Raw genomic sequence first — 26336 nt, forward strand, 5'->3', positions numbered from 1 at the left:
ATGGCTGCGATGGAAGAAATGACTGCTTATAGAAAACAGAGGCCTGAGGAGTGAGTTCAGCCACCAGGAGGAAAGCAGAATGAAAAGGTATCCATTCTCCCATTCCATAACTTACTACGGTTTTGGCTTCTAAGCACCAATGGTTAAAATGGCCATTCAAAAAAAGCATAGATATGGGTCACAGCTGAAGACTTCCAAAGTTAAAAAAGGATTTACCAAACAAAAATATGTGAATGTTCTACAGACCAGCGATTCCCACATCCTTGGATCTGCAAATCATCAGAGGCCCCAGGCTCTGGCAGGGACCCCAAAGAAGCCTGCCTGTGACAGCAACAGATCTGGTGACCCAGTGAAGAAGGGGTTGTGCTGACAACCCAAAAGCAGGCAGTGCAGAAATCTCCCCTCATGTAATTTACAGCCTCGGAAAACCTGCTGGACGGTCAGCTATTAGTTGGTTCTGACTTAATAGTGATGGGTCAGTTGGTCCTCTTTATTCCATACTCTCAAAGTTAGACTTTCAGACTCTTAGTCCTTGAATAGCACAACTGGTTAAGAACCTGATTACTACCTGAAAGAATGGCAGTTCAAACCTACTCTGAACTGCCTTGGAAGAAAGGACTGATGATTTGCCTCTAAAAGGTATTCTTGCCCCTTCCTCTCAACCTTTGGAGGGTCTTCAACAGTGGAACTTACAGTTCCCCAGTGGTCCTCTACATCCCTTTTGTTGTTGTTGTTGTTGTGTTCTATAGAGCTCTAGCCAACTCATAGCTAATGCTCCAGTGAGTTTTCTCAGAGGCATTAAACCACAAGGGAGGAGACTGGCCATCTTTTTGCTGTGGAGCACCTGGTGGATTCAGACCATGTGCCCTTGAGTTGACAGCTCAATTCCTTACTACTAAGACAACAGAGGTTTATGTAATTATAAAAAAGCCTGGCTGTCAAGTCAGAACTGAATCATAGTTGACCCTCCAGCAGGTTTCCAAGGATGTAAATTGCAAGAGACGAGATTGTCCATCTTTCTTCCCTGGACCAGCTAGTGGACTGGAACTGCCAGAGAGATGGGGCCTTTGGGTTTGCAGCACAACTCGCCAGGGATTACACCAGAAGCCCTTAAGCCCTTACAGGGAGCAGTCTACTCTACATACATAGGGCCAGCATGAGTTGGATTTGATTCAACAGTAACTGGTGAAGCCAAGGGTGCAAAAGCTAGGACTCTTTCTTCTCATCATTATTGCAACAATTGGGGGTCTCTAATTCTTTTATTATTCGTTCACACTTTCATTGCATTTCAGAAGCTGATTATATTTATCACTGGCTTGGATCTCCTTCCAATTCCACAGTTCAGTTCAGTGTGCAGGCTTGCAAATCTTTCACTGCCTCTCCTTCGCTGTGGAGCTGGGCTTTGTATGCCACCCTGTACACACATTCTTTCCCAACTCCCTAGCCCCTCATTCTATGCTGAGAACTAATTTTGCAAGCATCAGATTCCTAGATCTAATCTTCATTCCTCTTTAAAGATAGAGAAAGAAAAGCAGTAGCTTTGTTGAAGGAGTCAATGAATCTAGAGTGATGGACAGCCTCTGGCAGAGCACAGAGAGAACTGAATTGCTAACCCAAAGGTTGAGACTCTCTGGTAGTTCGAATTAACCAGAGGCTTGAATCCACCAATGGCTCCTCACGAAAAAGGTAGGACTCTCCTCCCATGCAATTTACAGCCTCAGAATCCCACCAGAGGGTCAGTTATGAGCTTAGTTCTAACTCAATAATAACAGGTTTGAGTTGGGTTGTTTTGTTTTCTTCATAGCCACCTAGAGTCTAGATCATCGAATCCACAAGGGCAAAGGTGAGACCACCTGTGTTAACACTGAACATCCATGGAGTAGGAGCTGAACAACTATTTGTTAAGTGATTAAAAGCAATCAGTTTGAATTCTATTTTATTCTCCAACTATGCATGCTAGTAGGCAGAGGAAATCATGGCTTAAGTGGATTCTTGAACCTAGAAGACAGAGCTGAAATCTCAAAAGCTCTCAGACTCATCTTAATAACAAATTCTCATCCACATTCTTCTCTCCTGCTGCTTCGTATCCAACAGGAACAATTCCAGAATCTGTATCTTTATTAACTAACCTTGTTTTCCTGAAAAGCAAGCAAGGTCATTACTAAACATTCACATTTTGTGAAAGGAGCAGCAGAAGCCTCTCATGATTTGAGGCACCTGTTAACAAGCCACACTTGTAAGATGTCACAAAACCAGGACTTGAACCTAGGTCATCAGCCCCTGACCTTTGTTTTACACTGACCCACGAAGAGTACCTGTTAATAAGCCTGCCTGAAGGTTCAAAAGGGACTCTACCCTCCTCATTCACTCCATAAATATCAAGTGGTGGCTACGACAGACCAGGTGCACGGAAATTCTATAAACGCTATTCCTAAACAGTCAACATTCTTGTTATCACTTTCCTAGTTGCCATCCATCACATCCCCTAAAGAGTAAGGCTTTCACATTTTCTTACAGAACATAACCACTGCTCCTCTCGGCTTCCCTGCGATTCCTATTAAGAAACACCTGGGAATGTGCAGGTGCTGAGAATGGCGTAGATACAGGACTGAATGGAAACAGGAAAATGAGCAGAAGGATGTCTAGAAGTCCCTAACTGCTCCAATATTGAGTTTGGAGATACACTAACACGTTGCCATGACTTGACAGTGAGTGAGGGGCAAAGCACAAGGAGAGTGGGGCCCCCTTGCCCCCCCTTTCTAACCTTGGGGAAATTCTTCAAGGACAGGCCTTATGCTCACCCACTTGCCCTCCACACACAGCATGAGAGCAGAGTGGCACGCACTCCCAGGAAGAATTCCCGAGGAAGTGGCAGGCTGCCATGTGTGCAGTCGTGTGTCTTATTTGACCTCCACACAGCACCCAGCACCCACTCATGCAGCGTGAAACAACCGTCTGCCCCCCAGGGGGCTGAGTCAGCCACGCTGGGGACACCCGAAGGGGAGATTCAGATGCCCTAGACTTTTGCTGTATCTAGCACCGTGAAGGAAATAACAGTCGATCCACAAGGGAATAAAAATGAGGAGCTGGCTGAATCAAGGTGATAAAAATAGATTTCCTGACTCGAGGAAGATGAATCACTTTGCTGTGGGGATTCACTAGGCTTGGCTTCAGCTGGGTTTTCAACTCCGCCACATAAATTTGAGGAAAATTTCCTTCCCCTAGATAACCAGTGCCATGGAGCGTTCAGTGTTCAGACAGGTTTGATGGGATTTGATTAGTGAATTGGCCAGAAATAACCTCCATTCCATCCCCAGCCTGCAGTAAACACTGATGATGAAGGACTAAGGCTATATCCACTAGGCTGGGTCCAGATTTCCTCTCTCTTCTCTCACTCCTCAATTTTTCTCTTCAGTTCTAGAAATGGGTGAGATATACATACCTACACACACACACACACACACACACACACACACCCCTGTGCGCAGTAGGGACTGTGGAGACAAGGGCAGAATGTGAGAGGGGACTCACTCGGGCAGCCCAGCACCCGCTTCTATGCACTTAGACCATGTACTGCTGTGAGATGCTGGGATGCTGGAGTGAATGCTTAAAACTCAGCATCACTGCTTCCACTTCATAAAATTCATCTAAATCTTCCTTATTTTAGCTGAACGAATAGGTCTATATGTCCTCTACCTCATATCCCAAAAGAAGAGAAAATTCTTTCTTCAGAGGAAGAAGTTTAAGAAAAAATTAAAAAGGCTTAAATAAAAGCAACAGGTGGTAAAGATAGGAGAGAAAGAGTAAGTAAACTTCACAGGAAAGTAATTTTGACATTATTCTAAGCATACTACAAATGCACAAGAGTTACTTTTGTTTCTCCAGCAAGAGTTAAAAGTCTGTATGGCTTCCTCCATTCTCCCATGGACCCCCGTAAGCAGGTATGTAGTTCTTCTTTCACGATGGTGCTGACTTACCGACACACGTCCTCACAGTCCACATTAAACTCCAGCATAGCCACACTGGACATGGACAGGGCATCTTTCCCTGTGGGCAACGAAAGCAAGGCCCCCAAACAGCAGCTGAAACGTCCTTATGCTCCTTCTGCCCAGATGGTTCTCCTCGCAGCGGTTACCCTGCTCTGGCCACAGGCCGGCCGGCGGCAGCAGCAGCCTGAAATGCTGATGCAGTGAAAAGGAACCGATTTGAGGAGGGCGTGATTGCCACACCCATCGGGAAGGAGGCGAGCACACTGCTCCCTCTGAGGAAGGGGAACCAAATCTCAAGAGGCAGAAATGCCAGAAACCAATACCAACCCCCAACCCCATCAGCGTCCTGACAGCTCCCACCAAGTCTTTCATTGCCACAGAGCCGGAACCAACTCAGAGCAGACAGACACACCCCCACCCCCACCTTGGGTTTCCAAAGGTATAAAATGCACAAGAGGCGACCGTCTATCTTTCTCTCATGGAATCATTGATGGATTTGAGCCTGTGGGTTCACAGAGCAACTCCCTGTGGACTAGGCTACCAGAGCTCCCTACAACATAGTGGAAGGGTTAGGTGCCATCAAGTCAAATACACTTCAAACCACATAGCAGGCTCTCAATGAACCCAAAGCAGGTGCCCTTCGTTCCAAATCATGATGCTTCCAAGCATGCAGAACAGAACTAAATTCAATAGGGAAGGCAGAGCTGTGAACTTTTAGAAGTATCAGGTTTTCTTCCCAGAATGGGACCCACCAACCTGGGACTGACTGTTGAGTGCATAGCCATTTATGCTAACCAGGGACTATCAGTAGGTTTATAATACTGTCAGTACATCTGTGTCTGGAATAGGTAGCCAAGAAGGGGTTTAGATCCCAACCCTGGAGCAAAGCAAAGTAGCCACAAAACCCCAGTAAGTTACTGCCTCCTGGGTCTCAGCTTCCTTATTGGTAAAATAGCTCATTGCATCTAGTCAGAACCAACTCATAGCTGATGATTTGACGTGTTTCCAAGGCTTTAGCTCTCAAAGGAGGAGACGGTTCTTTTTTCCCAAGGTGCCACTGGTGGATCCAATCCATCAGAGAGGCTCACCCTCTGTGTTAGCGGCACATCTCCTTGTGGACTACGTCACCAGGGCTCCCAAAAGGCTGTCTCCGCAGCTGCCAGTCCCAAACTTCTAAGACCATTATTGTAACACTGTTGTTTTTGTGTACCACTGAGTTGGAACCGACCTATAGCTGACCCTCTGGCACATTTTCAGAGGCAATTAATGGCAATGAAGATTGCCCATCCTTCTCCCATGGGGCAGCAGGTGAATTCAAACTGCTCACCTTTGGGATTGCAGTGCAGCTTCTTGCCACTAGGCCACCAGAGTAACCATGAGTATAATAAGTATTAAGCCAGGCACAATTTCCTGAAGACACGTACCATACCATACCGTCTGAATCACATTGACATTTTACAAGAATCCTTGGGTGATACAAATACTTAAAATGCCCAGCTGTTAACCAACAGATTTAAGGTTTGCACCCACCCAGAGGCACCTCAGGAGTTGGGCTTGGAAAAAAATCAGTCACTGAAAACCCTGTGGTGTACGGCTCTGCTCTGATACTCATGGTGTCAGCATGAGTCAGGGTCAAGTTCACAGCAACCAGTGGTCCGGCACTTTAGACACATCATCTCCTTTGAGGTAAGAGCTTCCAACTTAATTTTGTATATGAGGAAACAGGTAAACTCAGCATATGGGCAGCCATGAAAATAAAGGATCCTCACAGCTATCCAGTGTCTTGGATTTGAACGGAGGCATTTCATCTCTGTGCTTGAAATGGAGATGACATCTGAGAATGGAATTTCTGCACTGGTGGGTGATTGATGTGTTTACGGTCCTCCACTAGTTATAATACTGAGATACCAGTATTTATGGTGATAGCTGTTCATGCTACTGCAAAATCCATTTCCCACCTGTTGGCTTTTTATTAAACCTCCCTAAAGGACATGAAATATTTCTTTGTGCTGATTCTAGAAGTGGGGTTGTGAAATATATTAGCAGAAATACCATGTGTGGATTTACCATTTGGAATTTTCAAGTGCTATAAAACACAGTGTTTACAGCCAATTTATCATTTATAAAAGTTTATTAGATTGATATGCCAACTGACTCACTGGTGCCCTGCCATTTGCTGATACCAATACATCAAATAGTAGGCTGACATTTAATAATTATTAACAACCACTGTGTTTCCTTGCCCACTTTATAGTTTTTTTGTTCCATGGATATATTTTATTTTTATCTTTAATAGTCTCATTTTTAAAAATATAAACTTCTTTATTTTAGAATAGTTTTAGATTTACTGAAAATTGCAATGATACACAGAAAGATCACAGGCAACCCCCTTTTTACAGCACTCATGTGCTTTTTGTATTGTTGTTGTTGTTATGCACTGTCAAGTCAACTCCAACTCACAGTGACCCCAGGTACAACAGCTCTGAACCCTGCTCTATCCTAAGCCAACATTATTGTCTCTGACACACCTACCACCATTACCCCAGTCGCCGAGTCTATCTACCTCATCGAGGGTCCCTTGTGCTGTCTCTCCGTCCTTCCAAGCATCATATCACTCTCCAAGGACTCACTGGTCCCTCCTGACAATGCCCCCAAAGTTATGTCAGAGGAGCTTCAAAATCCTTGCCTCCAAGGAGCAGCCTGATTTCACCCTCTCCAGCCCAGGCCTTTTTGTTCTCTTAACACAAATGAAAAAAAACAAAACAAAAAAACCCCCACAATACTGGTAAGAGCAGCCACAGAATTAACTTTGACTTATGGTGACCCATATGTTATTGTCAGATTTTCACTGAGTATCTTTCGGAAATATGTCCCCAGGTCTTTCTTCCAAGGCAGTTTGTGTAGACTCAAATCACTAACCTTCTGATTAGCAACTGAGCATATTAACCATCTATACCATCCAAGGTTTCCTAAACACTGAAATACTATACCCACTACTCACTCAGGGGCATGATTAGGTCCCACAGACCAGGCTGCCATGCAAAAAAAAACAAAAACAAAAAAAACCCCAAACAACCAAAACAAGCAAGCAAACAACTATGTTATACAGAAATGGAAAATAATTACATCAGATCACAAAGCAGAAGCTAAACTTCATTGCTTAACTATCAAACTGCATCATTAAATAACTGTCAAATTCTCTCTCTTCCAAATTACAATACTAGAGAAGGGCCAGACCACTGAGAATTATGGTCCTGTCAAACTGGCATGTAATATTAACTATTACAGACAACATGCACTCACCTCATACTCTGGTATTTGTTGTTTGTTGTTGTTATGTGCCATCAAGTCACTTGCGACTCACAGCGACCCTCTGTACAACAGCCCTAAACTCTGCTCTGTCCTGTGCCAATTGCACTGTCTCAGATACACCCATCCCAATCACTGTCACTGAATCAATCCACCTCATAGAGGGCCTTCCCCTCCTGCACTGTCCCTCCACCCTACCATGCATGATGTCCCTCTCCAAGGACTGGTCTCTCTTTACAACATGTCCAAAGTATGTTAGACGGAGCTTCAGAATCCTTGCCTCCAAGGAGCCTCCTGGTTTAACCCTTTCCAGGTTAAATCTGTTTGTTTATCTAGCAGTCCATGGTATTCTCAATACTCTTCTCCAGCACCACAGCTCAAAGGCATCAATTTTCCTTCTATCCTCCTTAGTCATTGTCCAACACTCTGATGCATAACAAGTGATAGCAAAGACCGAGACTCTGAAAACTGCACTGGAGCGCAGAGAAGCCAAAGCAGAAGGAAGAATTTGAGATACTAAAGAGTTGAATAGAAGGACTCTGGCATTTAATACTGTGTAAAACAGTCAACAGGTTTTGTCCCACTGTCATTAATGCAAAATACTAGATACCAAAACAGTTGATATTAGGTACCATTAACGACATTCCACACCTTATTTATCTTCCATTGCTTTTCCCATAATGTACTTTTTCTGCTCCAGGAATCATCCAGGGATCACGTGACATTTCCCCCCCATCATGACTCCTTAGCTTCCTCTGCATTTAATGATATTTGGGAATTTTCTTGGGTTTTATGACTTTGACATTTTTTGAGAACTGTTAATTGTCAGCGCAGGAGAGGAAGACCCTCGATGAGGTGGATTGACTCAGTCACTGGGATAATGGGGATAGATCTGTTGGAGAGAATAAGATTGGCAAGGGATAAAGCAGGGTTTAGGGCTGTTGTACATAGCGTCGTTTTGAGTTACAGGTGACTCAATGGCACATAACAACAATAGTATTGTCAGGTTGTTTTGTAGAATGGTCCTCAATTCACATGTATCTGATGTTTTTGTTCATGGTTAGATGAAGTTTGAATGAGGAGGACTACAGAGTAAAGTACCATTCTCACAACATAAATTATCCTCTTTTTCTCATCATAGGAAAGAAAATGTTGGTAGCAAAGTAATATTTTGAACTGAACCAACTTAAATTTTAGGTAAAATAAATTAAACATCAAACTACTTAGTTGGCAATGCAGTATTTTATACCTTGGTGAGAATGACAGAGAGGGAAACTGCATTTTGCAGTCATTCTCAGATAATAGCAGACCTAAACTTCTACCAGGAAACTAACTAATTACAAGAGAGGTGTCTAGCAAGTTCTTTTGAAATGCTTGCCAAGACAAACTTCCTACAAAAACAATCTCACATAAAGGCACTTTTTAGGAGAACTACTGTTTTAACTTTGCCTGGGCTCACTTTTTCCACACAGCACTTTCAGATAACTTATTTGTTGAAATGTTTTCCTACAAACCTAGATTTGGAGTACAGGCTAAAAATTAGTTCCATAGACACTTCTTTGAGAAAGCTATGACCATGAAATTAGAAAAAATGGAAGGGTAAGACCGGCTGAAGTATGTGTTTCCTGTTATAATACACATTTTCCTTAGAGTTCCTAATTGAAATTCTGTTCCTGGGGGGGTTAGTGAGGAACTGATGTAATGCCACAAACTTAGCTAACGGCTGTTAAATGAAAGATAAGGAGAACAAGTGGTTTCTTTCTTCAAAAATGCCCCTCACCTCCAACCTCCCCAGGGACAGGAAAAGGAAAAAAAAATCTAGAAATTTTTTTTTACAGCACTGCTATATATAACCTTCCACCTCTGTACAGACACAAAATAATTATGGAAACAAGCTTGGAAAAATAATTTGTGGCACATGAAGAGGATATTGGACCTCAACTAACAAGTCTAAGCATTCATAACACATGTGAATAAGAATTTAAGTGCTTGGCTGGCTTATCCATCCAGAATGAAGAGTGAAGTGCCAAGAGGTAAAAGAGATGTTGACAGAGGGCATAAGATTGGTTCGCTATTATATCTCAATGAATTGTCACAGCTATCTAAGTGTAATTGCTAATAAAGGCTGTGGTCTCGAAATCCTTTTATCATCCCTGTCTTCTCCACCCATCCCCTGACAATGTAGATCAAATACACCAAAGATAAGATTCTACTGGAAGAGAGGAGGGACTTCAAAGCTTGTGGTTATAGAAGAATAATTTGCCTTCATAGATACTTACTCATAAGGGTTTAACTTGAAAATAATCCATTCATTAACCTTGTCCAATTTTGCTCTAACTTTTCTCCTGAGTTCCAAACTAGCATTTCCAGTTGCCTGCCAAACATCTGCACATGAATACCTCTTGGATAGAGCCAACCCAATATGTCAAAAGAGAATTCATCTTTTCTCTTGGAATCTATTTCTCTCCCCCACTGCTCCCATGATTCCTATTAACAACATCATTATCCTTCAAGTCGCTCAAGTCCAAAGTACAGATGTCATTGCTATAAGTTTGTCATGATTTTAAGAGGCAATTTTTTTCCACTACTGCAACAGAGTCACATCTTTCCATTGCTATTGCTTTAGAATGTGGGTTTTATAGTCTATGGCATATACTGTTCAAGGAGAAATACAAATTCATTCTTGTCAACTCCCCTCCTGACTTCTTTTACTAGTTTTTATTGCTAACTGGCTCTCCTTATGGTCACCAGGCAGATTTATCTGGACTACAAATGGATCATTAAGTAGATCTTACTACCTGTAAAAAAGCCCAAACTTCTCTAACTCTAAAAAGGATGTCACTTTAAAGACTAAGGAGTGCCCAATCCAAGCCACGTTATAGTTGTTTCCTATCTATTTGAAAGTTAAACAGTAAGAAAGGCAGATCAAAGAAGCACTGATGCCTTTGAATGGTGGTGTAAGAGAAAAATCCTGAATATAACGCGGACTGCCAAAAATCAAGCAAATCTGTCTTGGAAAAAATACAACTAGGGTAGCCTTTGGAGGAAAAGACAATGAAACTTTGTCTCACATACTTTGGATATGTTGTCAGGAAGGACCAATACTTGGAAAAAGACATCATGCTGGTAAAGGTAGACTGTCAGTGAAAGAGAGGAAGACTCTCAAGGAGATGGATTGACACAAATGGCTGCAACAATGGGCTTGACCATGACAGAAGTTGTCATGATGACACAGGATAGGGCAGGGTTCTGAAAGGTTTTCCATGGGGTTTTGCAATGAGTCATAGTAAACTCTATGACACCTAACAACAACTTCCTATTTTAGTCTGTTTTCCAGAATTGATTTCTCTCGGGGACTTTGGACTCCAGTCAGAACCATATATGTAGGTAACAGTCACTTCTAGACTACACTTCTATTCTTCTGCCTTGGAGCCTTCCCCATTCCATTTTCTGAGGCTACGATGTCTTTCCCCAGTGACAGTGGTCTTCTCTATTTGCAGATTCCCTGTTCAAATACTATGCAAAGTCTTTAGTTTCAAATAAAAATTTATTCCTTATTATTAATTTTGTGTTATAAGTAATTAACATTTCCATTTATCATTTCTTATACTTTAGTGGTTCAATACTTTGTTGTTGTTATCAGGTGCCATTGAGTATGACTCATAGTGACCCTATGAAAAGCCAACTTGGAACCTGCCCTAACCTGTGTCACCCTCATTATCTCTTAGACACTAGGGCCCTATGTCTCTATGTCAATCTATTTAATTGGAGCTCTTCCTCTTTTTCACAGTGACCCTCTATCTTCCAGAGCATGATTTCCCTCTCCAATAAACAGTCTCACCCAGATACATGCCCAAAGTATGAAAGATGAAGCTTTGTCATCCTTGCCTCCAAGGAGCATTCCAGCCGTACCCTCTTCCAGGACATGTCTATTTGTCTTTTGGCAGTCCATGGGATATTCTTCTCCAGCACCACAACTCAAAGTCATAAACTCTTCAGCACTCTAATGGTTTTCAAAAAGTCATGTCCATCCAAAATTTACTTAGGAAATAGAGCCTTTGCAAATGCAATTAAATAGTTAAGGATCATGACGAGACTATACTGAATAAAGCTCGAATTCCACTGTCTTCGAGTAGATTTGGACTGCTAGGGACCCTTGGTTGGGTTTCTGATGCTATAAATCACAATGGGAGGAGACTGCTCATCTTTCTCCAGAGAAGAAGGTAGAACCCAAATCCAATGAAACAAAATGTGTTTAAGTGGTTGAGTGAAAAACCAATGTAATTTGTAAATTTCCACTCAAATAAAATAAATGAAAAAGAATAAGCAAATCCAATGAGTGAAGTTCTTATAAGACATGAGACTGGAGACACGGTATCAGAGAAGGCAACCCAAAAATGAGAATACAGGCTGAACCGATCAAAAAGCTAAGGGATGTCAAAAGCCATGGAGAGCAACAAGTGGCCAGAAAAGGCAAGGGAAGATTCGAATCTGGAGCTTCCACAGAAAGCATGACTCTGCCAATACTTGAATTTGAACTCTAATTGGCAACATTCTGATAGATGGTGAAAAGATTGAGACTGTTAACCTCTTTAGTTTGGTTGTCTCTACAATCAACACTCTTGGTATTAGCAGCCAAGAAATCAAACTACGGATTGCATTGGGAAGGTTGGCTGTCAGGGACCTCTCCAGACTACTGAAGAGCAACAATGTCAATGGAGACTAAAGTACACTTGATCCAGGCACAATTGCTTGCTATGTGTCTGAGAGATGGACAATAACTAGGGATGACAGAAAGAGACTTGATGCCTCTGAGCTGTGGTGCTGGAGAAGAGTGTTGAATATACCATAGACTGCCAAGAAGAGAACAAGCAAATTCATCATAGAGAGGGTAAAGCCAAGCTTCTCATTGGAGGTAAGGATTCTGAGGCTTTGTCTGTCATACTTTGGACATGTTGCAATAAGGGATTGGTCCTTGGAAAGGGAAAGAAAAAAGGGTAATCTCACAGATTTACAGCTTCTGAAAACCCACTGGACAATCAGCTGTGAGTTGGTTACAACTGAATGCCAAGTGAGTGACTGTGAATGAGAAACCAAATATAGAGACTGTATTTGTGTTTCCTACAAGGTAAATGAAAGCAAGGGTACAGTAACACAAGGTAAGTGAACTCAAGGAATTACTTCTTGAATCATAGTGGATTTTCACTTGGAAGCTGAGAGAGAGCATGCCATCCCTTTTCAGTACACGTGTACAAAAGAAAATGGAGACACAGACCAAGGACATCATGCAACAGGCAGGCCAAAGAAAACAGTGTTATCTCTAAAGTGTTATAACCCAAGGAACACATTTCCAGGAGAATGTAGACTGTGTGCCCCTGATTTCTCAATACAGCAATAGAAGCATTTCCCTCACTGTGGCAGGCAACTTCTGAATAGCTCCCAGTGATCTCTGCCTCCTGGTATGAAGACTCTTGCATAATCCTATTTCTTTGAATGTAGGCTGGATCTAGTGACTTGCTTTTTAATGACTCAAATCTGACAGAAGTTATGGAATTTCACTTCTGAAAGAGGTTAGCAAAGGACTGAGCTTTCCATTGTCCATGTTCTTTCACAAGCATGAGTTCTTGCTCCCCAACACCAATGAAGCAAGGTTATCTACAGAAAGACCCTAATGAAGGAATTGGATGATTCAGACCAACAGGTGGTAGCAAACTGAATCCTGTAAATATCTATATGAGCAAGCTTAGTTAAAATTCTTTAATCATGACTAAATGTCATGATTTGGTAATCAGCTGATACCTTGATTGAAGCTTTGGCAAAGATCCTGAATTAGAGGATGCAGCTAACAAGACCCTGATTTTTTTACCTTCCCCCTTCACCCCAAAACAAAAACTATCCTACCAGATAATAAATTTTGTTTTAAGCTCCAAGTCTTAAGGTTATTTGTTATGTATCAATACATAACTTGTAAACTTACCAACTAAGAACTACGGAGGAGGGGTAATAACCATACAGTGAATTGTTGTTGTCATTGTTATTAGATACCACTGAATCAAGTACGACTCATAGCAATTGCACAATCAACCCAAACCGTGCCCTAGCCTGTGCTATCATTATCTCTGACACACAAGAGCCCACTGCTGAAGTCACCATGTCAATCCCTCTCATTGGAGTCTTCCTCTCCTTCACTGACCCTCCAACTTTCCAAGCATGATGTTTTTTTCAAGCAACAGCCTCATCTAGTTACAAGTCCAAAGTATGAAAGAGGAAGCTTCGCACAAGGAACACTCTGGATGCACTTTTTCCAAGACATGTTTGTTCTTTTGGCAGTCCATGGGATATTTATTTAAGCACTCTTCTCCAGCACCACAACTCAAAGTGGGAAGGATCAATAGCCCTTATTGACTCTCCTACAACAGTCAAAAAAGATGGACAAGGGAACTTACATGTGGGTCTGATCCGTTTGACTGGTTATGGACAAAAAAGCCAGAGGGCATTAGAGCCTTCCTTTTCACTGATGAAATCACTGGAGAATGGCTCTTACCACAGACACACTTTTCTCTGTGTTTCACAGGGTTTAGGCCTGATTTGGCTTAGGTCATTCATTAGCCAAAGTCTGGTTTCCCTACGTGTTAATATGGAGTAGGAGATAAACTTAGTATGTTGCCTCAGCTCAAGAAGGGCCTTACAAACAAACAAACAAACAAAAAAAAAGAAGGGCCTTACATGATTTTACCCCATATGCAGCAGGAGGAAGTCATACAAAACTATTTGAGAAAGTGAGGGCCATGAGGTGGCCAGTACATTCAAAACCACCTGTGGAGATGAGGGTTGCAAAGTGGATTATATTTGGGGTTGGGGGTGTGGTTGGGGGATGTGCGGGGGGGGGGGGGTGGGGTGTACCAATGAAGGAGTTTTTCTTTTGCCTTTCAAGGAGAGGAGCGAACTGGGGGTAGGGGAGGGGGAGAGTAGGTGGAGAGAAAATTGCATCAATGAATGAATGGAATTCCAAAATCTCTGTAGATGTTCACTGAAATGAAAAATAAATAAAAAAATTATTAAAACAACAACAACAAAAAAGCAATGAGCAGCACACAGGCCAGATTGACTTGGAGGCATTAAATAAACTTACACCCTTTTAGGCTCATCATCTGCCATTCAACTGGATCTAGGGTTAAAAGTCCCTAAGGCTTCGGTGTTTTGTTCTGTTTTGTTTTTCCTTATATTTTGTGTTCTTTCACATAAAAAAGATTCTTTTTAAAAAATTGTTAACCACGATCTTATTTTGGCTTGGCTTTGGCTCCAAATCCAAGAGCCGCCAGTTGAGAGCATTCTTCCTGTGTGTGATGTGAGAACACAACTGAGGGTTCTTGTTCTGTGCCAGAGGTCTGATAAAGGGAAATTGTCAAGAAATTCAATTTGCCTACCCACCTTTGCAAGCTCCATACATTTGCCTCAGAGAAATGTGCCTCCTCAACTCAGTCAACACTTTTCACTTTCCCCTCAAAGAAAAGCAGGGCCACCTCCAGAGAACCCTGGCGATGCCAAACACCTGCCACAAAGAGGAAAGTCCAGAGGGGAAAACACAAAGTGGGAAAAGTCTCAGTTTTTCTTCCTCCCCTGCCTGTGTGTTCTCTAACCTGCCTGGTCTTCAATCTTCATGTGGAATAAGAATCATGGGTGATGGGACAGTTGAGAGGAGCTGTGCCTAGTAAGATTGATTTGCAATGGAAAAGCCGAAGGGTACAGGAGAGGAGGAAATAAAATGATTTCTAGTGTATCAGGAAGTGTGAAGATGGCACAGGCTAGGACAATGTTCAGATCCATTGTTCCTATGGTCGCTATAGGTCATACTCGACTTGATGGCACCAAACGACAACCTTATACCTTTGACCTTCTGCTGCCTGCTCTGCTTCCATCCTGGCCCTAAAAGAAGAACCATCATGAAAACAGAGGCAGAGACACAGATCAGACATTCTGTCCACTTTCTTTGAGGTACTTGATAAGCCAATATCTAGAAACTCCAAAAGAAGCTGTAGGGTAGAAATATAAAGTATAAGACACTGAAAAGGATGAACTGAGCTACACAAGTTTCCCTTGAGATAGGATTTCCAGAAATCTGGGTTTGTTGGTTTTTGGGTTTTTTGCATAAAACATCTGTGATATAAGTTTAGTGCAATGTCATCTTCCTAGAAATATGAAGTGTACATAAAGGCTTTTCACTTCTGCTACTCACTTTTCAGCAGCTTCATATGTCTGGACTTTGGTATAAAACATTGATTTTCTTAATCTCCTCCCAATGTGGAAATCTCCACAGCTCTTTCATCATCTCCCCAGCACTGACGTCCCCCACAGACAAGGAAATGTCACTTGTTCTGGTGTCAGTTTCAGAAAACAAAGTAGATACCTTGTGAAAACTTCCTTTAAAAAAAAAATCTACAGCGTTTATGGAAACTTACATTTCCCTCCACTTCAGGAAGCTTAGCTCTAAGCATATTTGAAATCTTATCTTTTTAGTAAAGAAAAGAAATGCATCCCTTTTCCCAAAGAATAAACTTTAGAGTAGATTAGGGTTTACAGAAATGGTAGGAGAACTCTACAAGTTACATTCCTGTGTATCCTACCAAACCAGTTAGAGTCAAATTTCCGCCATTCATCAGGCAAAGTGACGTTTCGTAAAGCGAACTGAAAGATGCGCTAAGAGCTCTGAAAGATGTTTGAAGACATTCAAAACCAAAGGGAAAAAAGAAAGGAGCTTAAAAAGTGATCCTGCCTCCCTTCATTTTTTTCACAAGAGGTAAAAGATTCTGTCATCAATATGCATGTATGCTATCTTCAACTGAGAATACTAGAATACATGTTCTTGTTTGCCGAAACTGAAGTCGACCGGAAGCATTTGCTGCAGAAGGTCAAGGACTGCAGCCTTCAATATAAATCGAAGCTCAATAACAAGAAGCAAAGATTCTCACCACTGGGCCGATTGGCACCATGATATAGGGTGAAGAGATTGAGATTGTTAACAGTTTCAGTTTGCTTGGCTCCATAATCAACACTCTTGATACCAGCAGCCATGAAATCAAAAGGCAAATTGCAGTGGGAAAATCTGCTGTCAGGGACCTCTCCAGAGTACTGAAGAGCAAAGATGTCAGTCTGGAGACTAAGGTGTGCCTGATACCGGCCATGGTCTTTGTAATTACTTACTATGAGTTAGGGAGTTGGACAATGGCTAGGGATTATAGAAGGACAATTGATGCCTTTGAGCTGTGGTGCTGGAGCAGAATATTGAATATACTATGGACTGCTCAGAGAACAAACAGGTTCATCCTGGAGAGGGTGAAACCAAGCTGTTGCTTAGAAGCAATAATTATGAAGTTTCATTTGACATACTTTGGGTGAGTTGCAAAGAAGAACCAGTCTTTGGAGAGGGACATCGTGCTTGGCAGAGTGGAGGGACAGCACAAGAGAGGAAGACCCTCGATGAGGTGGTTTGACTCAGTGACTGGGGTAATGGGGGTACGTGTGCCAATAACACAATAAAGTTGGCTCAAGATAGAGCAGAGTTCGGAACTGTTGTACATAGGATCACTATGAGTCACAATCAACTTGATGGCACATAATGACCACAACAAGTACAGGTGTATACTAGTGCTTAGGAGAATAGCAGCCTCTTTGTCAGTTTAGGCAAGTGATTTTTCCCTTTTTGGCCACCAGGTTCTCATGTGTAAACAATTATTGAAAATCTTAGGTAACATCTTATCTATAAAATTCTCTTTTTCCTCTGGATTGTTCTCATCATCATGGATTCAGACATAAGATCAAACAAATCCTCCATGATAGCACTGGAAGGGTTAAGAACCTGTTGTGGGCAGTGTTTTAGTTATCTAGTGCTGTGATGACAGAAATGTCACAAGTGTGTGGCGTTAAAGAACTTTATTTTCTCACAGTTCTGGAGGCTGCAAGTACAGATTCGAATGTCAGCTATATTAGTGTGTGTGTTAGTGCCTCTTAGGAGCCACTCCACAGCATTCTTTGGCACGTCACGGTGTCTGTCTTCTCCCTCATCATTCCTCTTTGTCTGTTCTACTCTTTGTATATCTCAAAAAGTGGTTAGGTTTAGAACCTGCCCTAGTCTGACATGACTTAATGACATAACAAAAGAAAACTTCTATTTCCAAACAAGATCACATGCAGAGTTATAGGGGCCAGGACTTTAATACATAGTTTGAAAGAGATACAACTCAATTAACGACAAATAGAAACCATAACTACGATCTAATTTCAATTATGTATTACATGTGCATGTGTGCAAAATAGCTGTCTCAGCCCAAGTTTAGGCAAGAAAAGGCTTATTCTAAAAAGTCCAGCTGGAAACAAAGACTCCATGCCCTTTCATCATAAAGTCTAACAACCCTGTGGTAAAGCAAAATCTACCATAGTATTTGTTCTTGTTATTATCACAGGTGCCAGCAAGTCACAACTCATAGTGATCCCGTGGACAGCAGAACTAAACACAGTCCTGTAGCATCTTATAGTTGTGCTGTGATTGAACCCACAGTTGTACTCAGTGTTTATTTCATTCATGGAGGGCCTCCCTCTTCTCACCAACGTTCTACTTCCTCTTCTCACCAACGTTCTACTTCCTCAAGCATGAGATCCTTCTCCACGGACTAGCCCCTCCTGATTGCATGTTCAGAGTACGTGAGATGAAGTCTTGTCCTCTTTGCTTCAAAGGAACATTCTGGCTGTACAGCTTGCCAGACAGATTTGTTTGTTCTTCTGGCAGCTGGTCGTACACCAATATTCTTCCCCAAACCTATAATTTAAATGCATCTATTTCTCTTTCGGCTTCTGGATCTCTAATGGCCATTAAATTGGGTTTCATGTGGTTTGATTGTGTAATACTGAAATGAGCAAGGCAAAAGGTTGCAATTTTTAAAAAAAACTTTAGTGTACCATGTCCTAAATCTGAGGTCTTTCTCTCTGGCAACAGCTAATAGTATCACTAGCACCTAAGGAAGAATGCGAGCATCTGCAGGCAGTCACCAGGCTGCTTCGGATGTCAGCAGTTGTTACAGAAGAAGTACAGGCCCTGACCCAGGCTCTCTGCCTTCTTGCCAGGAAATGATTTTCAATTACTTTGTTTTAACATCTTCACCCCTGAATTCCTTGTAACCACAGCTCAACTCAGGGGCTAAAATACACCTAGTCATTCCTTTGTAAATCACCATGTGTTTATAATTTGAGACTGCTACCAGGGACTGGCCAGGAGAATGAGCAAATCTGTCTTGGAAAAGAATACAGCCAGAAGGCTCCTCAGAAGCCAGGCTCGAGCGCACAACCTCATCTCACACGCTTTGAGCATGGTATCAAGAGAGGCCAGTGTTTGGAGAAGCACATCATGCCTGAGAAAAATAGAGTCTGTGAAAAAGAGGAAAACCACTGAAATGGAGTAACAGTGCTTCCAACAATGGGCCGAATCACAACATCAGTGGTGAGAATGGCACAATATCAGCCTGTGTTCTTCTACTATAAACAGGCCACTATGAATCAGAATTAACACAACAGCACCTAGCAACACAACCATATGAAAACACACTTTTCAAATTCATTAGCTGGGCTGTCTTAATGGACTGACATTCAATACCAGATCAGTATGACACACAGCTCTGAGTCTCAGGCGTGAAAAACTCCTTGGCCATACTTCTCAGATTCCCTTGCTTCTAGGCACTTCTTGATCAGTAAATGATCAGTAGCTATCAATTCCCTCACAAATACAAACTCACCTAGAAGCCTCTTGATAATGTGACCAATTCTTTGTCTGTCCTTTCTTCAGTGTTCAAAGTATCAGCAGGAAGGTGTTATATGAAAAAAAAACACACAAAAAAACCAAACAAACCACAAAACCCCTCAAATAGAAAGTCCATCTACATTGACCCAAACTTCTGCCATCTTCAAATACACTGCTTGAGGTCAAACTACAAAAAAGTTGCAATAGTACAATGACATCTGGAGTCTCATCATCTGTTCCTGTCCATAGGTGTTGTCGAGTCAGTACTAACTCCTAAAGACCCCATTTGAAAGAGCAGAACTGCTCTACAGGTTTTTCTAGACTGTCACGTGTGTACAGGAGTCGATCACCAGCTCTTTCTCCCATGCTGCCACTGAGTGGGTTGAGTGGGCAAACTATCAGCTTACCTGTTGCATAACCAGGGCTCCTATTCAACCTAACATTGTGACACATTTCCATTCTCTCTTACCCACTCTCCGTGAATGTGTATATAAAAACATACATTGTAGGAACAATCTGCAACAAAAAGATTTTTATTTTTATTGAACAATTAGAGAGGAAGTTGCATGTTTCTAACATATCACCTCTAAATACCCTACCATATATCTTTGAAAATCAAGACTAATTCCTGATATACCCAGGAGAGTTGTCATGTTGAGAATACTATTTATCTAATATCCAATTCATTTCTAATTGCCCAATTGTTCCAATGATATCTATTCTAGTTCTGAGGTTATTTCCTATATCAAGGATCATATATTGCGTTTGGCTGCCATATCTCCTTAACCACCTTTGATCTGGGAGAGTTTTCTAACCTTTTGGGAATGTAGGTTCTGTAAGGGCACTAACAGTAGAGAGGGAGCAAGTCAAGTGCTCATTGGAGACAAGAATCACGAGGTTTTGCCTCACTTACTTGGGGCATGTTGTTAGGAGGGACCATTCCTTGGAGAAGAGCATGATTCTGGAAAGGGTAGAGGATCGGTGATGGAAAGGAAGACCCTCAACCAGGTGTATTGACACAGTGACTGATGCAATGGGCTCTTGTGTGTCAGGAAGTATAAGGATGGCACAGGATAGAGCAGGATTCAGATCTTTTGTTCATAGGGTCGCCATGAGTGATACTGAATTCAACAGCACCTAACAACAATGGCAACAGTGTTAAAAAGTGAGACTTGTTCTGCAGCATGTCTCTCAATGTCAACACTTCTGACTGTTTCCTCTCGATTTGATACAGGCTGAATATTTTGACCAGCAATCTATGAAAATGATTAACTTCTCACTGCATCACAAAGAATCGGGAGCCATTTGGATGCATTATTGGTAAGATTGGCCATGGTCAATTAAAGCCACAATGTCATAACATGAAGATGTAACAATTTAAATCCCTTTAGCTCAACAGTTGTTCTTCAAATAATGTACAACACAGATGACTTTTCTCTTGTTAATGTATTAACTCATTTTCTATACTATTTGGAGGTACATGATAGGAGATGCTATTTGTATTCCGAAATAAAACATATTTCTTTTTCCTCTATTTCTTCATATTTCCTTATTTCTTTTTGTCATTTAGTTGATTCAGAATCAGGGAGACTCCAAGTGTTTCAGAGTAGACGGTGCTCCATATGGTTTTCAAAGCTATGACCTTTCAGAAGCATATAGCCATGCATTTCTTCTGAGGCACCTCTGGATAGGTTTGAACCTCCAATCTTTTGGTTAGTAGTCAAGAACTTAATTGCTTGTGCTATTCAAAGAATTCAGAAGAAAGGTCAGTAATAGACTGTAAACTAAGAACTTCAAAAAGAATATTGTTTTGTGTCAGATCTTGATGAGTATTTTGTCACAAAGAGTGATTGTTGAGTACCTTCAAGTCAGAGCCAACTCAAAGATACCTCTCCAGTGGATTTTTAGAGGTAGCTAATCACACAGGGCCTAGTGGCAAGAAGCTTCACTGCAATCCTGAAGGCACGGGGTTTGAGGCCACCATCTGCTCTGCAGTAAAAGGATAGTCTCCTCCCGTGTGATTAACTGCCTCTGAAAACCTGCCATAGGGCCAGCTATGGGTCTGGTCCACCTATACAGTACACAACAACAACAATCACACAGGAGGAGAGTGCCAGTCTTTCTCTTGTGGAGATACAGGTGGATTCAAACTGTGCCTTTGGTTTGGCAGCACAACTCATCACCACTAAGCAACCACAGCTCTTTCAGAGTAGGAGATCACAATGAGAAGGGAAAAGGTATTACATCCACAAGAAATATAATGAGCAGTTACCGCACATGGGAATTTACAGTGTTTGGGGAACTGTAAGTCAATTACAATAGTTTAGGCAAAAGATAAAACTGATCTCTTCCCGGTCCATGACCAAGGAAGTGCAGACAAGGAGAAAACTGGAAAAAGGTGCCAAATTCTCAGCTGAATGCCTTTACTGATGGTGAGGTGGAAGGATATGGTCATTTAAGTCTCATTGAAATATGCTGAGTTTAGGGGGCTGGTAGGACATCCAGACACAGAGGTGAACAGGCAGGACCACAGGTCTAGAGGTCAAGAAAGAGGACTTGGCAAGAAATGATGATTTGGGGGCAGCATTTAAAAGATTTGATGTCATGACAACAGAAAGGACACAAATGTAGAAGGGGCAGACAACTGGCATGAAGAGAGAACCTTGGCAGAACATTACGAGAACAGAGAGAGAGTTCCACTTCCTTCCAGGAGTCCAAATAGTATCCCAGTTTGGGAAAGGTTGAGATGAAGGTAGGTAGAGAACTATCTACTACCAGAGAAAGAGATGTGAACACATTGGTAGATTTGGGAATTATTAGTCAATTAGTGAATTAATTGATGCTACACAGGAAAAGTTTGTTGGTGTTTTGGTTTGCACCCCCCCCCACCCCCCAGATTAAAGAAAATAAATTTGTAAAGAAGACTTCTACATAGGATGAGGGTGAGAAATACTAGATAGAAAAGGGCGAGAACACTCTTATAGAAGAAAAGAGGACAGACAGTGGAAGTGAAGTTGAAGAAAAAGAAGGGAAGTAAATGACATCAATGTAAGGAAATAATGGAAAACCCCTGCTTCCTTGATCAAATTGCTTAAACGCCCCAAAGTTGAGGCTCTATATCTATGTATCTATGTCTGTCTTGAAGAGGATAAAACCAGGTTGCTTCTTGGAGGCAAGGATTGTGAAGCTGTCTCACATACTTTGAGCATATCGCCAGGAGGGACCAGAGCCTGGAGAAGGAAATCATGTTTGGAAAAATGAACAGTCAGTGCAGGAGAAGATGACCATGGATAAGATTGATTGACACAGTGACCATGGCAATACAGACAGGTGTGCCAGAGACACTGTGGTTGGCTCAAGATAGGGGAGCGTTCAGTGATACTGTTTATAGGGTCACAATAAGTCAGTCAACTCAACAGCATATGCAAGTGTTCCAAATGCTCATTTTGCTAAAATTATTGATTCCCATTTTAAGTTGAAATTTTTCTTCTTATCTGTTGGATTCTGAGTTGCTTTCTTCTGTCATGTGGATCTCACTGAGGCATTCCTCAGTGTTATGCTACAAGTGTCACTCTTGTAACATCAAATTTCAGAATTCCCAGGTAAAATAGTACAGGCTTGAGGGTCGGACATTTATCAGAGGCATGAATACTATGGCTTTCACATTTAAAATAAATGTATTTCATAAAGTTCTAAAATAGGTAATTCATCTATATTGTGGATTACAGATATTGTGGATTACTGTGAATAACAGATCAGAACCTTGTCCTATGCTAAGCCATCTTCATAATTTATCCCTTACTTGAGTCCACTGTTGTAGTCACTGTGTCAGTCCACGTCATTGAGGGTCTTCCTCTCCTTCACTGACCCTATATTTTCTCCAGCATGATGTCTTTTTTGCAATGAGTGACCCCGCCTGACAACATGCTCAAACTATGTGAGATGAAATTTCACCATCTTTGCCTCAAAGGATCACTGTGGTTACATTTCCTCCCAGACAGATCTGTTTGTTCTTTTGGCAATCTATTTGGTACTCTTTGTCAGCACCACAATTCAAAGGCATCTATTCCTCCTCTTCAGTCTTTCTTACTCATTCTCCACAGCTTGCACCAGGTACATCATTAATATAGGTACCTTTTTTTTTTTAAGGTAAAAAGTAAAGATAGTTTTATTAGAAAGTTATATGCCAAAGGGATGGACCTCCTTCCTTGAAATATGGACAAGAGGCATAAATATACACTTTAATATACACAACACACATGCTCATTGATCTTTGACTTTTAAATTATTCTAAATTTATTCTTTGTTGTTGTTGTTTGTTTTTTTTAAGCTTAGCTGGCTACATGACTCTGACAATAAAATTGGAAGGATTTTTAAGGCCAGTCACCAAGTCACTGCTAACAAGTATGGGAAAGAAAACTCCTCACAGAAACAATGCTTAAAACAAAGGAAACATCCACATCCGTTTCATTTAAACCTGCTGAGATCACGTACTTTACCACCACAGTCCCCACACTCTCCAAACACAATTGAATTGTTGTCACATCTAATTCCAATTAGTCTTTACTAAGTGGCGAGGAAGCTGTTGAACAACAATCAGTAAGATCCATGTAGGATCCTGCCTAAATTCTTGACATTTTTCTAATTGTTTTCTACAAAACCACATGCACAAAAGGCAGTTACAATGGGAACAGTAAGTCATCACCAGCCAACATCCTCAGCTCTGTGTGTGTGTGTGTGTGTGTGTGTGTGTACACATTTGCATGTATGTATGCACCAAGGTCCTTCCAGAAATAAAAACTGATTGTCTTCCTGACTTCTAAATGTTTTCCATTTCTTTATACAAAAGGCAGAACCAATTAAAGAAATTAGAATAATCTGCCAAGAATTATGAAATACAGTAATATATAGGGGCAAGGAAATTTCCATTTTTGACCATATACGTTTTCTCTTTTACTCATGACTAATTAAGTAGCATTGGAAGAAGTCATACATTTTAAATGTAGGTGACCTGGGATGCTAATAAAAAACAAAAAAAAATTTACAAGTTAAATCTCTTCAAGAAACTAACTTTCTCTTAGAAAACAAAGGCAGCATGCACATTGCATAGCAACCAAATCTCTTCATCAGCTGTGTTGATACCAACATCACCCGTCTCAAACATGGCAGCCTACCATACCACACTGAGTGTGTGGTTCAATTTCTATTATCCAGGCAATAATTCAGTGTTAGATGTTAGGTTCCTGAAGGGGCTGACTATGCCTCTTCTGAGTACGCTATTATAATTTTTCTTATTCCCGTAAGTGTTCTGGATCAAGATCAGTTACAGCTTTACTTCCTTGACTATGTCTAAACCTAGCAGGTTCTGAAGGTAATGACTTTCCTTAAGAATTTCTTCAGACAGTATTAAGAACACCTTAGAACTGGTCACTGAAATGTGTATGTAAAACTGTTGAAAAGTTTATTTATCGTAAGTCTATCATAAGTGAATACAAAGGGGATTTTGAAGACTGTAAACAGCAATGTATATGAAAACACTCCTTGTTAATCATATTACTTTCTTTGTCCCACCATCCCTCTTCTCAATTCTAGGGGATTGCAGTGAACACATGAAATTAAAAAACCTTCATTACCATCATATTCCTTCCCTGGGGATAGCCAACCATTACCTTCTCACCCCAAAACAAATTTATCTCTTTAGAATGGAGGTTCTTATCACTCATGGGGAGAAAAAGCAAACAGAGATTAAGCTGCGATTGAGGCATCATTGCAATCTTTCATTTCTATGTGATCTTTTCATTTAATGGATTCAATGCATATGCATCCAAGTGAAATATGTATTGCAGGAGAAAGCTGTAATAAATGGCATTGTCACGACCCTTAGGTTAGAGCAAAAGAATATTAGGAAATAAATCTCAATTCTGGATACTCACCAACCCTGCAATGGGAGTAGACAATCTATTGATCTTTTTAACAAGTCCTGGCTTTATGGCATTCAGCAACCTGTCAAGAAAAAGGCAGAGCGTCAAGTGAGACATAAAACAAGATGGATCACACAAATCACCTTTATCCAAGACTACGGCGAAACTGCTGAATAGGAAAAGCGATGAATTTAAAGCACCTAGTAAATCTCAATAATCTCGATAATCTATGAGCCTTCATGCACACATAGGAAGAGCTAGGCCAACATCAAGTTTACTAAAGGCAGGTGAAGTTTAGAACCTAGAAGAACGGAAATGCAGCTACATCAGGAGAAAGAGCATGTTTGTGAGTTTCACTGCAGATAGTAGAGGCTAGGATTGGAGCCAGGTATGATGGCTCTACAGGTAAGGGTTGTTTTCAATTCTCCCGCTATTTATTACAAGTGTCTCTCCAGGGACTCACTAAATCCAGAGACCAGCATCTATCTTTGCAAGTAATCTGACAAAACTAACCCCCCTCTAGATGTTGCAGAGGTTGGCTTGTTAAACATGGCTGTGCTTCACTTAAGAAGTAAAAGAACATGTTTAGCAAGAAGCTAACCAGCCACATTGTAGAGAATTTAAAGAAAGCAGACCACAATTCAAAAGCTTAAGATTTTATAGTCTGAAGACTGAAAGCATTTGAAAATGGGATTTCATGTGAAAATGGCACCACTAACAAGCACAGGCAGAAGTAACAACTGTGTTTGCCTCTAAGCATTCAAACTTCAAAAACTAATATGCCGTCCTCATCATCCCTAATATTATTTGAGCCTATTGGTACAATTGCTGTATCAACTGATCTTTTAGGGGGGTCTTTCTCTCTTATGCTGGCCCACTACTTTTCCAAGCATAATATAATTCCCCAAGGACTAGTGCCCCCTAAAGTTTGCATAAAGTATGTGAGATAGTATATCTGAGACAATCGGTACGGCACACGAAAAGGCAGTGTTCAGATCCATTGTTCATAACGTCTCTAGAAGTCATAGTCAAATTGATGACATCTAACAAAGCATTCTGTCATTAAAACTGGTAATAAATATTGCTAATTCTCTATCACCTGAAATTAGCAGAGGGTCCACGGTCACACCATTGATATTTTGCAAAGTTGGTAATCCAGAAAAAAATGACTGCAGGTAAAGGGCTATAGAGTAGCAGGTGTTACCACGAATTAGGTCATTAGGATGACAAGCATCTGAAACGAGGGACGCACTGTGGAGAAGGTTGCAGGAGGGAATTTGCAGCAATAGGGGGGGAAATACAGTGTTGTCTTGTGCTGTCAAGTTGAAA

General features: G+C 41.2%; 1 protein-coding gene across 1 annotated transcript in view; it reads right to left on the reverse strand.

The window, feature by feature from the left end:
- LIMCH1 (LIM and calponin homology domains 1) overlaps positions 1-26336 on the reverse strand; it is a 559635-nt gene that overhangs the window by 242415 nt on the left and 290884 nt on the right. Inside the window, exon 3 of the mRNA XM_006898180.1 lies at positions 25020-25089. Within this exon, the coding sequence (XP_006898242.1) occupies positions 25020-25089 (70 nt within the window). The remainder of the gene's footprint in view (positions 1-25019; positions 25090-26336) is intronic.

This window comes from Elephantulus edwardii, unplaced genomic scaffold (genome assembly GCF_000299155.1).
Source record: "Elephantulus edwardii isolate Elephantulus edwardi_28Jun2011 unplaced genomic scaffold, EleEdw1.0 scaffold00222, whole genome shotgun sequence".
NCBI classification, from domain to species: Eukaryota; Metazoa; Chordata; class Mammalia; order Macroscelidea; family Macroscelididae; genus Elephantulus; species Elephantulus edwardii.